Source organism: Rhinolophus ferrumequinum, chromosome 11 (assembly GCF_004115265.2).
Source record: "Rhinolophus ferrumequinum isolate MPI-CBG mRhiFer1 chromosome 11, mRhiFer1_v1.p, whole genome shotgun sequence".
NCBI lineage: Eukaryota > Metazoa > Chordata > Mammalia > Chiroptera > Rhinolophidae > Rhinolophus > Rhinolophus ferrumequinum.
The window spans coordinates 22,312,783-22,328,491 of NC_046294.1; the positions used below are offsets into that span (position 1 = coordinate 22,312,783).

The following is a 15,709-nucleotide window of genomic DNA, read 5'->3' on the forward strand; positions in this document are numbered from 1 at the left end:
ATACCCTACAGCAGTTAAAAAAATACAACTATATGTGGCAACGTGGAGGAACCTCAAAATTACAAGAATGAAAAAAAGTAATTTTCCAAGGTATACACAGTATGATAGTATTTATGTATGATAGTATTTATGTACACTTTAAAATACTATGCATTGGATATAGATGCACATAAATGTGGTAAAAGATGAAAACACAGACGGAAAGGATAGATGCCAATTTGAGAATAACAGCGACCTCTGGGAAGAAGAGAAAGAAATTAGATGAGAGTCTTTGATAATATCGTAATATATTTTTCTTTAAAAAACTATCTGAATTAAAATGGTAAATGTTAAAAATATGATAGATCTGTGTGATAGGTACGCTCATATTTGTTACACTAGTCTTGCTTCTTTTATGATATTTGAAAAATTCCACAATTTAAAGTAGTTAAAAAGTATCTATTTTAAGCACCCAGGTTACTCATACAGTCATCTAGGTTTAATAACCACTCAAGTATAGGGAACGTGCATAAATAAATCAGAATACTATGTGTTGAGTCCAACATGAACAAATTCAAGGTAGAAACGGCCATTAAGAAGTGAGATTTTGGGGCCGGCCCAGTGGCTCAGGCGTTTGGAGCTCCGTGCTCCAACTGGTTCGATTCCCACATGGGCCAGCGGGCTCTCAAACACAAGGTTGCTGGTTTGACTCCTCGACTCCCACAAGGGATGGTGGGCTGCGCCCCCTGCAACTAACAACGGCAACTGGACCTGGAGCTGAGCTGCGCCCTCCACAACTAAGACTGAATGGACAACAACTTGACTTGGAAAAAGTATTAGAAGTACACACTGTTCCCCAACAAAGTCTTGTTCCCCTTCCCCAAATTAAAAAAAAAAAAAAAAGAAGTGAGATTTTGGAATATGATTCAGCCATAAAAAAGAAGGGACAACCATTTGGGACAACATGGATGATCCGTGAAGACCTTCTGCGAAGCGAAGTAAGTCAGACAGAGAAAGACAAATACTGGGTGATCTCACTTATATGTGGACTCTACAAACCCCGAATTCACAGAAACAGAATGGGCTGGTGGTTGGCAGGTTGGGTGGGTGAGGAAGGGGGCGGGTGGAGAAATGGGGGACAGTGGCCAGAAGATACAAACTTCCAGTTAAAAGATAAACAGGTCTTTGGATGTAGCCTAGTGCCTAGTCTGTAGTCAACGACACTGTGTTGTCCATCTGAAAGTTGCTCAGAGAGGAGATCTCAAAAGTTCTCATCACAAGGAAAAAAATGTGCAACTATGTCAGGTGATAGATGTTAACTACACTTACCATGGTAATTATCTTGCAATATATACCGGGGGTGACAAAAAAATGTATACAAGTGGACACTTTGGTCAACATTGTTCAAGCAGTAGTTCACCATCATCAGAAGTGTCTGGACGCTGATGGCAACCACTTTGAGCACCTCTTGTCCTTGCAGAAGTCAAACGTGACTTGTATTCATCTTTTGTTATTGGTATATATTAGGTATTACAATTCTAATACAGTTTTCCTTTCTTAAAATGTGTACACATTTTTTGGGCACCCTCTGTACATACATCAAATCAAAACAAGAAGACGTGAGATTAATTTTCTGGTTAGGGGGTAACATCTGGGAGGCCAGAGTTTTGGACAAGGAGATTCACCAGCAGGGTGCTGAAGGGTGAATAGGAAGCTTTCTTTGAGAAACTGTGCAAACACAGGCATAGCCTAAATCAACAGTAAGATCAGACAGTAAACAAGAGCACACACTACATACATAAAGGCTGCATTTAGCTGTGGGGAAAGGCATGAGCAGCTGGGAGACACCACCCTTCTCAGTCAAGCTGGCCAGAATCATGCGCTAAAACTCCCACAAGAAACAGGGGTTGCATGGGCACCAACACCGTCTTCCAAGGAAGTCAGGGCACTGCTTTTTTGTGTCAGGTGGCCCCACTGGCAAGGCGAAGGGAGGATGGATGTTCCCATGGAGGCCTAGTGCGCCCCCCAGGCCTGACACTGCCGGGTGGGGCGGGGGATGGAGGGTCCCACCACTGCAGAGTCCTCTTACATAGTATCCGTTAAGCGTCTGCAAAGTAGAGTAAAGCGGAGCACACACATCCAAGTAAATCGGAGTTGCACTGTTGTTCATGTTTTCTAATGTGGTGTGGTTTCGGCCTTTTCCCCACACAGGTGACACTATGCCCCCAACCATCATAAAGCAGTGCTGTAACATGGGAGGGAGGGGCTTTATGGGACGGGGTGGATTAAAGTGGTTGGCAGAGGAGAAGGTCCAATGCCGGGCCACAGGCTATAGAACAAAAAGAAAAGTAACACCACGCAGTCAGGCAGCAGGAGTCCTGAGAGAGCCTGCAGGCCCCTCAACCACTGACTTACACCACATCTCGAGCTTTTGGTGAGCGGGGGCCAGCAGGGCTACATTTGACCAAATTTAGGAAATGAGGAAATGCCATGTTGTGCCCCAAGCACAAGGGGCGATCTCTCTCAATCTCTCTCTCTCTCTCTTTCTCTCTCTCTCTCTCTCTCTCTTTCACACACAGACACACACACACACACACACTCACACTCACACATGCTATAAATTTGAATCATTCTGTTTCATGAGAATTTTCGTTCCATGTAAGAATTACTCGAGAGCAGTTCCATCCAAAAGAACTTTCTGAGATGATGGAAATGTTATACATCTGAAATGTGCCATAAAGTAACTACAACCCACATGGGGCTACTGAGCACTTGAAATATGCCTGGTATAAATGAAGAACTGAATTTTTTATTTCATTTGCTCTTAACCAATTTAAGGAGCCACGTGAGGCTAGAGGATATCTCAGTGGAGAGGACAGGTCTATCACATCCTTCTTACTGTCTACATAGTATTTTCGCATACTGATAAAAGTCACCCTTGCTAGTGAGCATTTTGGTAGCTGTCACACACATCCTCGTGGCTGAATGTTTGTACATATCCCAAACGACTTAATTAGAATCAAGTCCTCGAAGAGGAATTGTGGAGTCAACGGGTAATTTATGTTTCTACACTTTTCCTCTGTATCAAGACCACCCACTTACAATAATGTAGAGGTGAACGGCATTTTGCCTGCTCTTAGCTGGTTTCACAGACATGATTCTCATTGGTCCTCACACCTACCAGGCAGAATCAGATGGGGAGAGGACTAGCATCCTCCACGCACAGACAGAAAACAAGCTGGGAGAGAGCATGCCATGGACTTGGTTGTGTTAGACAGTTAACACCAACAGCAAAGACCACACAGCCAGCCACTGTGACGTGACACCATTTGTTCTCCCAGATTCGCGTAACAGAGAAAACGTGCTTATGCTCTATTCACAAGGGAGAAGAGCAGGGCAGGAAACTATATTCCCAGTATGATCAAAACTATAATATATAAAAAAACAAACAAAAAACTAACGTATGAATAGGTTGTAGGACTGTAACTTAGGCTTTTCTAAATATCTGCCCAAATTTTTATCATAAACATGAATGATTATTGAAATAACTAACTAACATTGAGTGGGCAATTATAATGGTTAAGTGGCTTACACGCTGTCTCATGTGAAATATTTCCACAATGGTAAGGACCATTGTTATCCCTATTTACAGCTGAAGACACAAGGGGCTGAAAACCGTTGAAGAACCCTGGCCCAAGTGAAGGCGCTGGGCGAGATCTGAACACCCTCCCCCCACCCACCCCCGGCTGACTCACTGGAAAGCCTGTATTCTCAGCCAGCACATCAGGGCTTCTCAAACCATCATACGTGCACAAACCACCTGAGGATCTTGTTAAAATGCAGCTTCTGGTTCAGGTGATGCTGATGCTGGCGGCCCAGGGACCACACTTTGAGAAGCAAAGCTCTGCCCAATAATCTCCATACAATAATCCTCAAGGAGAAAATATACTACCCAACCTGGAAATTGTTTTCTAAGGATTTAAGTAGTATCAACGTTTACTACTACATAAAAGCAAAAATATACTTTTCTTCTCAATGACGTTTGCAAAGCCTTCCTTCCTATCCGTAAGGCAGGCCCTACACTGCTCCTGCTAATTCCCGCCCAAAGACACACCCCCTGGGCACTCACTGGTGTCAAGACTCCCTAAATCCAACTTGAAGCTTAATCAACCTTCTCATCTCATTAGCAGGGAGGGTTTTATCCTCAAAGCTTCCATTAGCAAACATTTCCACAAACCCAGGGAGCAGGTGTGTGGAGGACGGGTCCCTGGGGATGTCCCAAGAGCCAGTCATTCTCCCCTAACACTCCCAACTGCAGACACTTGTCACCAAACCACCAGCGCATGTTAGATCTGGCAGTGCCCTATTCCCACAGACCTTTTCGGTGAAACACTAAAATTATGGGTTCTGCAAATATTTCAACCTTCCAAAATTTGGCAAGCACTAGCTAATTTTATACCCAAAGAACCTTCGACCTCCTTTAATTATGCGCCTAATTCTTTGTGTGTTTTTTTTATGTCGGATTATCAGATATTCATTGTTTGATGAACCTCTTGCCATTTGCAGTAATCCTGTTTATCTACCTTAATGCTTAATACAATGAAATTACTTATCCGGTACCTTAAAAGTAGCCCTTCCATAATGGATTTTATTTCCCTAACTTTCATTTTACTTACATCTCTTGGTTTTCACTGTGTCTCATATAATGAATGGGTGCTTTTCTTATTTTTCAATAAAACTTAATGACGTTTTGCTTTACCTTTAGTCTCATAATTGATGTGCTTACACCACCTTTCCTCTAAGATTACATTTATTAATGCACTTCCTTTTTTGAATCATTTGTGTGGCTTCGGTAGGCAATTTTCACTTCCTTTCCAAATGAGACCAGAAGATAACCTTAAGTTTCCTACTATTTAATGTTTTTCACACTGATACTTCATAAAACAGGTCTGCTTTCCCTTTTTCTTCTTGGTAACTTCTACTCGTTAAGTAAACTACGTAAACTCCCTTCAAACGGATTTAAGATGGATAGCAGTTTCCACTAACCTGTCAGAAACCCTTTTGACATGCTACATGCTAGTCTCACCATGCACTGTCTAACCTATTATCTAATTTTAAAATTGCTACAATCCATTTCCCTCTCAAAGGCCTCTCTCTCTTTGCCTTTTTTAAGCCAAAGATATCTCTGGTAAAGATCTTTGCAGGTCTTTGGAGGTGAATGAGACTCTTCTAAAATCTAGAGGAGAAGCAATGTGTCACCAAAGGGTAAAGGTGGCTTCACCAGGTAAATTTCATTCTTCCCTCAATTCCTTCTCTTCTTCAAAGTCACAGTCACATATCTGTAGTGATCAGCTCCATTCGTTCTAGATAACTTACAGGAAATCCTATTGTGTGATTGACACCATCCCAAGCACTGACTCAGGTGCTGGAATATAACAGCAAATAAGGTAGACATCAAAGGACATGACAGACTCCATCCTGCTTCATGGAACTTTAACCACACAAGAAAGGAAGAGTTCTTTTCTCTGTTCAGGATTGCTGCCGAATCACATTTTATGGGTACTTTCAAACGATCCTGAGATTGTCCCCCTCGATGCTGGACAGTGTTCTTTTCCCTGGATGCATACTCCAATACCCAAGCATCTCCAATTCCTCTGGTATGTTTGTTATTCAAAACATTGAACATCCTTATTATATTTTCCACATCTGTTCGTTTTTCTTGTTGGGTCACTGCCATCTACCTGGGCAACATCAATGAACTTTGGGCATGTTAAATCTTCACCCTTCTGGATCACTGCTGGCCTCCATAGGTTCTGCTAATATTTATAGTTTCTCTGTAACATTTACAAGGTGAGTTCTATCTTTCATCGATACAGAATACTCCTGATGCAAGTCATTCTTTCTAACTTTATCTCTTTTACAGTAGTTAGCTGCAACTCTTTCAGTCTAGCTTCTCCAGGCCCCTGCCAGCTGGGCTCCGTTGCTACTATTATACTCTTTAACGTAGGCCTATGTTTTTACAAAGTCTGTTTTGGAAACTCCTTGTTCAGTTCTGTTCTGGCTTCTCTTAGCATTGTCAATTTTTTATGGCTTCAAATATTTTCTGATAAATTTTATTATTTTTTTCTGGTGAAACACCCCACGCTGCTAATCAATATTCTATCATCCCCAAACTCCCCCATTTTATTTTTATAATAAAAAGCAAGTTAAATTTAGAACTTTCCAAACCAATGAAGAGCCTTTTTTTAAAAAACTGACTGTGGATCTACAAGTGTGACGAGGGCTCATTTTTCAGCCATGTCCAATTAGTTTCACGATTCCTGAGAACACTGCTCTGATTCAAGGCTAAAGCTGAAGGAAAATGTTCCAGCAATGCCATCAAAGACAACACACTTCTGATAGCCCCAGAGCGAACCTCACTGGGCCTTATAATAACGAAAAGGGATTTTTTAATGCAATAAAATTAAACACTCTTTATGCTTTCATTGCTCTTTGCCAACAGACACACAAATGTCCCAGGTGGAACACTGGCACCTTGGGTTTGCAAGTCTTCTAAATCAAGTTATTCATAAATTCCACGTCCCTCCAGTTGCTGGAGCCTGTTCCAGAGTAAGCTAAATGGTTGCCCTCCCTCACTGTAGCCTCCATTCCAGGCCAGAGACAGCCCTTGGCTTCACACTGCACTATTTGTCTGTCAAAAATTACAGTTGGATATAGGCACCAGCGTATTCACCCAATTTAGTCTTCTCATATCACAATGACTCATTAAAAGGAGAGACTTGTTTTGGGGGGAGAACCTAAGAATGAGCGTTTGGAATCCTGAGGCTCATTCTGGTCTACCTATGTTTTTAACACTTTACAGACCTGTAGCATTACTTTCTCACGAGGCTCGACTTACTGCCCACAACAGTCCCTTGGTTCCAGTTAACAAGACTGGACAAGTTATTTCCAGCTTCTTTCAAGAGCAGGACATTCACATTTCACCTTCCACAATCAGTGCAGAAAAAGTTCTCTCATACAAGCTTAAGCTCAGGATCGGAAAGTAAGAAAAACCTTCCATTTTTCTTTTTAGATGAAGCAGTATAATCAGCACTATTATTTTCATCTTGAAAACTTATTCCTAGACTGTTTAAACAGTGGATCCTCCTAGTTGGCACCCAGCATTATTTGAGGCAAGTACTGACCAAAAAAAAAAAAAATTTGCTTTTGGTTGGTATTCCAACAAAATATTCCCATCAAAGGGGAAGACAAATTTTCTATCATTAGTATCCTCAAAGGCAAGTCTCAAGGTGCTGAAATAATTTGTTTACTGTTGTTATTATTTCTTTTAATAAATCAAGCTTCTTTTAATTGGCAAAGGCCAATCAAAATGCCTATAATGACGAGTTCTCCACAGGGAGAAATGGCAGATCGTGTGTTTTAATCGCCAAAGATAGGCCACTTGAATAAAATCAATTCAGGATGCCTCCCACTCCAATGGCTCTCTGACAGACATTCTATCCAACAGGATACATGTGAAGTCAATACTGACATGACTACCGATGGAGGGAATTCTCGCACACAAGCGAGGAAGTATACTCCCTCCTTCCAGCAGACATTCTATGCCGAAGCGGTAGAGGCAGCGGTTAGGAGCACAGGTTTCAGTTGTGCAGTCCTACATGCCAGTTCTGAAACCACCTTATTGGCTGAGGGCTTAAAAGAAATCACTTAACCTTGTAGTTGCCTCATCTATAACATGGCAGAACATATTACCTACCTGAATAAACTGCTACGAAAATGAAATCAGATTTTTCAGCAGAGGAAGCTAAATAAATTAGAGCATGTACATCTACCAGAAGATGTTTTGAAAAGAATGGGTAGATATATAAGAACTCAAAGAAAGATGGCCAAGAAGACACATACCGTGATGCCCCGGAAATAAGACCTAACCGGAAAATAAGCCCTAGCATGATTTTTCAGGATGACACCCCCTGAACATAAGCCCTAATGCATCTTTTAGAACAAACCTTAATATAAGACCGTCTTATTTTCCGGGAAACACGGTACCTTTGCTATTGTAACGTCTCTGACGTGCCCAAGAGCCAACAGCGTTTTATGACAACACAGGGCAGGCAGAAGCCATGATTTCTTGGTCATGGACCGTGACTAGGTGAACTTGGTCACAGCCATTCCTGTGTCATCACTTTCATCAAGTTCTGGGCATTGCTGACATTGCAGAGGTTAGATTGACCTGCTCTGTAGAATGTCTTCTAACACATGACACTAAAATTTGGCATTGAAATGAAAAATTATTGTGTATACAAGAAGGCAAGGAAACAGCATAAATCTGGTAAATGGTGAAGCAAATATCTGTCACTGGAAGAATGACTGCAATTCCGTATTTTCTTGCAAAGCAGGAGCCAAGCGCTTCCAAGGACTTAAGGAGGAAGACACTCAGAGAGCTGAAACTATATTGCATTTTGCTTCTGGAACAGAGGCAAGAAGGGTGCCATTCATGAACTGAGCAACGCCACGTGAAGGATTGTGAGATATGCCAAAAGCTTCGGAATCGCCCCACTGTCTACACCAAAGGGGAGGCACATGTGACCAATTCATGAGGCTCAGAGCAGAACTGATGAAATGCCGTATTGAACTACAAAACTCCAGTCAAGAAACTACACATATAAACAGGTCTGAGCTCATTAAACTGTGTGTGTGTGCATGTGTATGTATAAATCTGTATTAGGGCTACACAGATATATACTAGACAGTTAACAGTAATTTAGAAAAGGGAAGAGAAATAGAGGCAATGACAGATAAACATTAAAATCTTCCCTTTAATGGAAGGTGAAGGACGGTTTTAATGTTTATCTGTCATTACTTCTATTTTGTTTGAAATTTTTATAATGAGGATGTATTCAATGTATTACTTTTGTAGTGTTTTTACTTCAAGATTACAACAAAATAATACATGTACAGTGTTGGCACCCTGCCAGACAGAGCAAACCGTCAGTGAGCGGGAGCCATTACTGCACTCCTAGACACTACAAAAGATATAAGAAATATGACATATACATTTACCATACGATCCCCGCTCGAGGAGTTTACAATCTAGTAGGATTCAGGACTAAACGAGGAAAGATAGACAGACACAGACTGTAAGATACAGAAGGGCGTTCCACACAAGCCACAGAAGAAACGTCTTGTTCAAATCTTCAGAAGCCTACAAAGAGTAGCTACAAGAGTCTTAGAGCACCAATATACATAGCCCAACATTCTCTCTGGAAAGCTGAAGAAGAAAGCTAGGACGTATGTCATCACCTCTGAAACCTGTTCAAGAATGACCCATCCATCGAGTATCCCCAAAGACAGGGTATCCATGTTTGCCCAAGCCTGTGATCCCATCAAGGTCATGGATCCATCGGTGTGCCTCACATTTAGGAATGCCTCCGAGATAGCACTTGTGGGGGGTGAGGGGGGTGCCTCCCCCCTGCCCAGATAATGAAAGAAGGTAAACAACCCCATCTCCATCAAGGGATTGTGTGGTCATTCAAGAGCAAAGGACCAGTTTTACGCAGCTTTGCACCCTTAGCGCACAGCTCAGTGCCTGGGTGCGGCAGAGCTGGAACCAGAGTTCATGAACAGCCGAATAAAGCTCTGAGAAGAAGGTGTAGTTACCCAAAGACAAAACGGAAAATCATATTCGCATACTTGGGAAGCTAGAGCTCCTCACTGAAGACGGTTCTGTGAAAAAGGTGCAATTTGAGGCACATATGCCGGATGACCTAAGAAATCGGGCACCTCTCCCACGCAAGCCTACCATCCCTCTTCTTGGTGCCACCTTTCTTCCTGCAAATTCACGCACAAAAGAAGACAGCAGCAGACAATGTACACTGCTAGTCTGCGGAGAGAAGTGAAAAAACTCAAGGAAGGCTGGCCACCGAACAAAAGACCACAGCTGAAAGGCAAAATATCTTAGAGAATCCAAGTTTATAAAGCAACACAGGGCATAACTTTTAGAAGACCAGAGGAAAAAAGTGTAAGATGGAAATTTCTCAGACACCAACTTACCTCTGGTAGAGAGATGGTATTCCCCACCACCTGCAGAACTGACTCAAATTGTAAAGCCCTTTGATGGGAAGGAAAACCGGAATTCTGGGGAGGGAAAGGGGAGCTGAAAGGAACAATAACTGCTCTGTAGAGTGGAGGAAGGGGGCCTTCCAGGGTTAAGATTTCAACACAGGACTCCTAAGACAAATGTTCAGGCAGCTTCTCCCTTACCTCCCGGGGCCAATGAACTTCCCAAGTTTAACATTCAGGGAGCCAGGTGGCTTTTGGTGTCAGCTACCACCTCCCTCTTACCTGCTTTCTCAGCATGCTTCTCCCTTTAAGAAAACTCAAATAAATCTACAGTCTAAAACGCCAGAAGTTCTCACTATGACACAAGGGGAAGCAAGAGGGAAAGGGTCAGTGCTGAGGGCATTTCTAGCTAAGAATGTATCTTCACATTGAACTTGTGGGGCTGCAGAAACCTGATGACGGAAAGGCCGCTTGGGAGGAGGATGCGATTCTCAGTCACTGCATCCGGAAGGCACTTTTGGGATGAACAGTGGTGATGCCCAAGGTGCATGGTGAGGGGCTGCTCACGCAAGGGTTCTGAACTGGGTTTCTTAACAGGGGGTGATTTTTCCCTCAAGGGGCATTTGGTAACATCTCGAGACATTTATGGTTGTCACAATTGGGGGACGGGCGGGGTGGGGGGCAGAATGGGGAGGCTGGTACTGGCATCTAGAACCAGTGAAGCTGCTAAATATTCTACAAGGACAGAACAGCATCCCCCCACACACACACACATCCCAAACAAAGCACTATCCAGATGAAAATGTCAGTATCACTGAGGTTGAGAAAAACCCTACACTAGACTAACCCATCCTGGCAACCATTTCCAGAAACCCTAACCATCCTGCCTGAAATAAACATTTGCCACCCCTCTGACTGAGCAGTTACCCTGCCACTGCAGTCCACTTCTTCTGGGAAGCAATATTAAACATCAGGCAAGCGACGTGACAAGCAAATGCTGCATCTTCAAAGCACCTGGCTGCTCTCCCAGCAAACATTTTTAAGGGCACTCCTCAGCATCCAAGATAGTAAAACATTTTACAACAACTACACTGTAAAAAAGGCAGAGAGAGAGAGAGAGAGAGAGAGAGAGAAATACCCATCTCAAAAATCTCCTGGGTTGTCAGGTAGAGAGACACTGGCCAAAAAAAAAACCTGTACTATTAGGATGGCCCAAGCATTTCCAAAATATTCCAAAGAGAGAAAGAAAGAGGGAAAGAGAACACAAGAAAACTCCACAACCAAAACCAAATTTGTCCCTGGGGCTATCTCATAGCTAAAAACAGTTCCATCACTCTAAGTCACATCCATGGCATATACTATCTTTTATTTTTTAATTGGAAAATATAATAAACCTATAAGGGGGAAATATAAACATGAAATATAAAAGTGAATGAAAACAAACCCCACGGAACTACAACTCGGGTCAAGAAATCCAATGGTGGTGGCCTGTGGCCTCTTCCCTCCAAGTGTCCCCACCATGCACACAGCAAGAAGCCCAGTGCTCTTTTGAAAAGCTCCGTCTTTTCCTAGAGGATTGAGATTTATTTTATGTATTTACTGCTGAGTAAGTTCAGAGCTGTGACCACAAAGTGAACAGATTGGGTGGGGGTGGGCGGGTTATGGAAACAATCCCACTGACCCTTAATTCACAAAAGCGTGTGGGAGGAAAGGCAGGGGAGCCTGTGCAGCATGCCTGGAAACAGCGGGAAAAGCCCAGGTTGGGAGCCAAGAGCAACTTGAGTTAGAATCCGGACTTCAGTCCTTAGTCTGGCACCCCGTGTGTGTGCATGCTCTCTCACGGACCATAAAATGACTTCCTGCCACACGGTATCATTGGCCAAATTCAGCAAGATCATGTGTTTAAAGTGGCGGCCAAAGCATCTCATACAAAGATGTTCCACAAACACTAGGTTCCCTCTCCTCCACGCCCCGATGCAAACAGGCAACGTTATAAAGGCCATGTCTTTCCTAGGAGATTATTTGATTATTAACTTTCCTAATCCCCAAAAATCTCTAAACTGTGTTTACAAAGGTGATGATACAAGCCCACTTTCAAGTTACCTTGGTGGCTTTGGCAAAAAGGTGTCTGAACCAGTCTTGGAGGCCCAGAACGTCCCCTCCTGCTCTCACTACTCACATCCCTAACCCTCCCCCACTAATCCCAAGGTAAATGGCCAAACTGGGCTGTTTAGGAAAAGAAGACCTCCTATCCCAGTAGGGAACCATCTTTGAAGCTCTTTGAAGATGAAAAGCAACAAGGTGTGTTTATTTGTACTGCAGCGCACACAGTCTCATCTACCTGGGCTGGGCTGCATGCAGCTACTCAGCTAGTAAAATAATAAAATCCACCCGCTGACACCATTATGCAGATCTTTCCAGGAGAAAAGGTCAATACCCACACTCCTGGGAGTACACACGGAGAGTACTGAGCCTTTTCACAGACAGAGAGAGAAAGTCAGGGAGTCTAAGCACAGCTCAGCTGGCGGCCGTGAGAAGACTGACCACCCGCCCCGCATGACCACCCCTGGGACTTGCCTTACCATCCGCGCACTTAAATTAAACCCACCAAGTCCACCACGTGAAGGAAAACTGGACAGCAGATGGGCTGAGTCTTTCTCACAGGATACATTAAAAAATAATAACAGCCAAAAATCAATGCTTCACTTTCCTAACACAAACAATAAAAACAAAAGAAGAAAAAAAACATGCAGGTGTCTGAGAAGGTTCCTGAATAACAAAGGCCTCCAAATTGCTCGAGGAATGTCCGTGGCCTTCAAGGATCCGGAACTCAGACTAGGGCTCAACTGTGACGCCAGGCTTCTTCACAGACTATCAAAGGGAGACTGAAATCTGAAGTACTGTTTTATACAACGCTTTTGTTTCCACTTCCCAGGAGAGGATCAAGGGGTAAGATACCGGGTAGAGGGGAGGGTCTCTGGTCCTGCTATGAGCCCCAGACTGAATAACTCAGGCATCTCTATGGGCTGGGAGTTCGGGGCAGCAGGCCGGCATCAGGAAAAAGGACCAGTTCTGTTACTGGTAACACTTCAGGTCAAAGTAGAGTCCATGCTAAAAAGAGATGCTTAATGCAACACAAAACATGTACATAACCCAATCTGCCTAGAGGTTTCTAAACCAGCAACTGTAAAGGTGATTCAAAGCCACACAGGCTCAATCACCACAGACGCTGGAAAACAGCCACCTGGGACAGTTAGGAAGTTTTGTGACCCCTCATACCTCCCTCCCCACTGTAACTATATTATTTATTTGAGCCTTATTTTATATGTACACACATGTTAAATAACCAGCACTAACCAGAGAAGGACAAAATTAACTTTACAGCTATTTTTACAAAGAGGGGGACTCAACAAAGCAACCAGGGCCAACTGGAAATGCAAAAAATAGTTTCCACTGAGCCACAAGCAGCTCCCTGAGGACACACACAAGCGCCAGCTTCCAGACTGTCCTACTTGTGTGTTATCGTGGGACACTCCATGCAAATCGAGAGCGTGGATCTAGGCAGGTCTTCTGTCTGAGATACCTTGGAGATCTGCCCTTCCTGCTTCCAAATAATCATTCAGACCAACAGGTGACTGCCAACGCCCCCGTGGAACTCTCTCCTTGGGGTGGCCCAGTAGTTCAGGAGAAACAGCGCACTCTGACCCAGAACTGATTAAAATACACGGCAGCCACCAGCATTCCACTCTCACTGGAAGCCACAGCAAATCCACACACATCACAACTGAGTCTCTGAGGAGTGGGGATGATGTCATAGGTGGGGGGGGGGGCATGCCAGTGGATTCTGAGGATGGCTAGGACCAGGAACTTCAAGGAAGGAGAGAGATTCCTCTTTCAAAAAGCACACTTGGTGGGCGGTGCGGGGTAGGGGGGGTCCGGGGGAGGGGCGGAGCTGAGAATGAAGAGAGCCTCAACTTCCCCAACAAGCATACCACCAAAGACACTTCCACAGCAAACAGCTAGGAGCATTTTGGGAAATCAGGCATACATTAGATACGTGGATGGCACAAACGTCAGGCAAGCTGCTGCTGATTGAAGTTCACTGGGCCCTGTCACCCACTTTCTAGGCATTAGCTGCCCAGAAATAAACATCAGGGGGTCAAGGGCGGTGGAGCCAAGGGGGGGGGAGGGTCTGCTGACAGCTGTGGCGGGCGGGCAGGGACAGGGGAGGAAGGGTTCTCGTGCTGTAATTCTGAGCGTGCCCACATCAGCAGAAAAGTTCCTGGGAACAGCACGCTGTCTGGGAGGGAAAGAAGGCTCGCTGCTCCTCAGGACTTCAGGATGCACTCGCTACGGTGATGCCAGGTTCAAAGGGCCGCCAGAGGAAGCCCGGGTCCTCTCCCAGGGCAGCTCGCCAGTCAGGGCGCCCACTGAGGGGCGAGTGGGGGTGATCAGATGACAAATAAATGTACTGCTCTCAGGACCAGTGGAAAAGATTCGTAATGCCCAGGTCCGACCCTCCTTCATCTCTCTTCGCCCAAACCACAATCCAGGGAGGAGTGGCAGGAAGCGGCGATACGACCCGTCCCAGGTGAGGAAAGGGAGGCCCGAGGGTGCACCCCGGAGACCCGGACAGAGGCCCTGGGGAGGCCAGCGCAGCACCGCGCACCCCGGCGTCTGGGAAGATGGGTTCTGGGAAGAGTTGTCGCCTCTCCCCCTGCCCTCCTCCTGTCCGCAACACACAACACACAGACACACTCACTCGAGCTACGCCCAATCGGGGCAGCTGCCGGGCTCCCCAGGGCCAGGCTGCACACAAAGCCCCGCCCGCGCACACACAACACAGCAGAAGCCGGCGCGCACGCCCACACAATAGGACGGCGCGCACCCCACCGCGGCCCCTCGCCGGGGTCCCGGCCAGCCCGGCGCCGGGGTCCGCCCTCCGTGCACACCCGCACCGGGAGACGCAGCCCGAGCGTGGGGAGGGGACGCGGTCGCAGCCCGGCCGCTGTGCCCCGCGTCCCGCACCAAGTTCGCTGGACGCCCCCCAACTCACCCGCACCGCTGCTCAGCAGCAGGCACAGCGGCCCCAGCAGCCACATGGCGCGGCCGCCGCTCCCGCTGCCCGGCGCCGTCGCAGCCCGCGCGGCCTCGGCGCTGACCCCGCCCCTCGCCACGCTGGCCACGCCCACTCGCTGTCCCTCCGCCCTCCGCCCCGCCCGCCCCTGCCAGGCCCAGCCCGGCCCCGCTCCGTGAAGTTTTGCAAGCGTCCAGGCGGAGCGCCGCCGCCCGCGTCCTGGCCCGGGTGTCCGGGCTTGGAGAAGCCGTCGAGGGGACGGCGGAGGGTCCGGCCCTTTCGGCCTCTCGCCGCCTCGCCTCTCTGGCTGCGAAGATCTCCCAACAACCCGAGCTCTGTTCTCAGCCTTCTCTTGCCCCCCTTCCTCCTCCCTTTGCTCCTCCATCGTCCAAGGATGCGGTGTTCACTCAAGACCCAAACTTGAGTTCTTTAGTCAACAACAAATTTACTCCAGAAGGGGAAAGAAAAAGTTGGAAAAAAGGGCCAACTATTATGAGAAAATACGTGTTTTATTTTTAGTAGCAAGAGTGGAATACGTCCAGTGCTTCTCAAACTTGAATACGCATCCGAAACATTGGGGGCTCTTGTTCAAAT

General features: G+C 45.7%; 1 protein-coding gene across 1 annotated transcript in view; it reads right to left on the reverse strand.

The window, feature by feature from the left end:
• The window catches only part of LDLRAD3 (low density lipoprotein receptor class A domain containing 3), a 217,480-nt gene extending 202,287 nt beyond the window's left edge, over nucleotides 1-15,193 (reverse strand). The window contains exon 1 of the mRNA XM_033120505.1: nucleotides 15,095-15,193. Within this exon, the coding sequence (XP_032976396.1) occupies nucleotides 15,095-15,140 (46 nt within the window). The 5' untranslated portion in view covers nucleotides 15,141-15,193. The remainder of the gene's footprint in view (nucleotides 1-15,094) is intronic.
• Nucleotides 15,194-15,709: the final 516 nt, after the last annotated feature.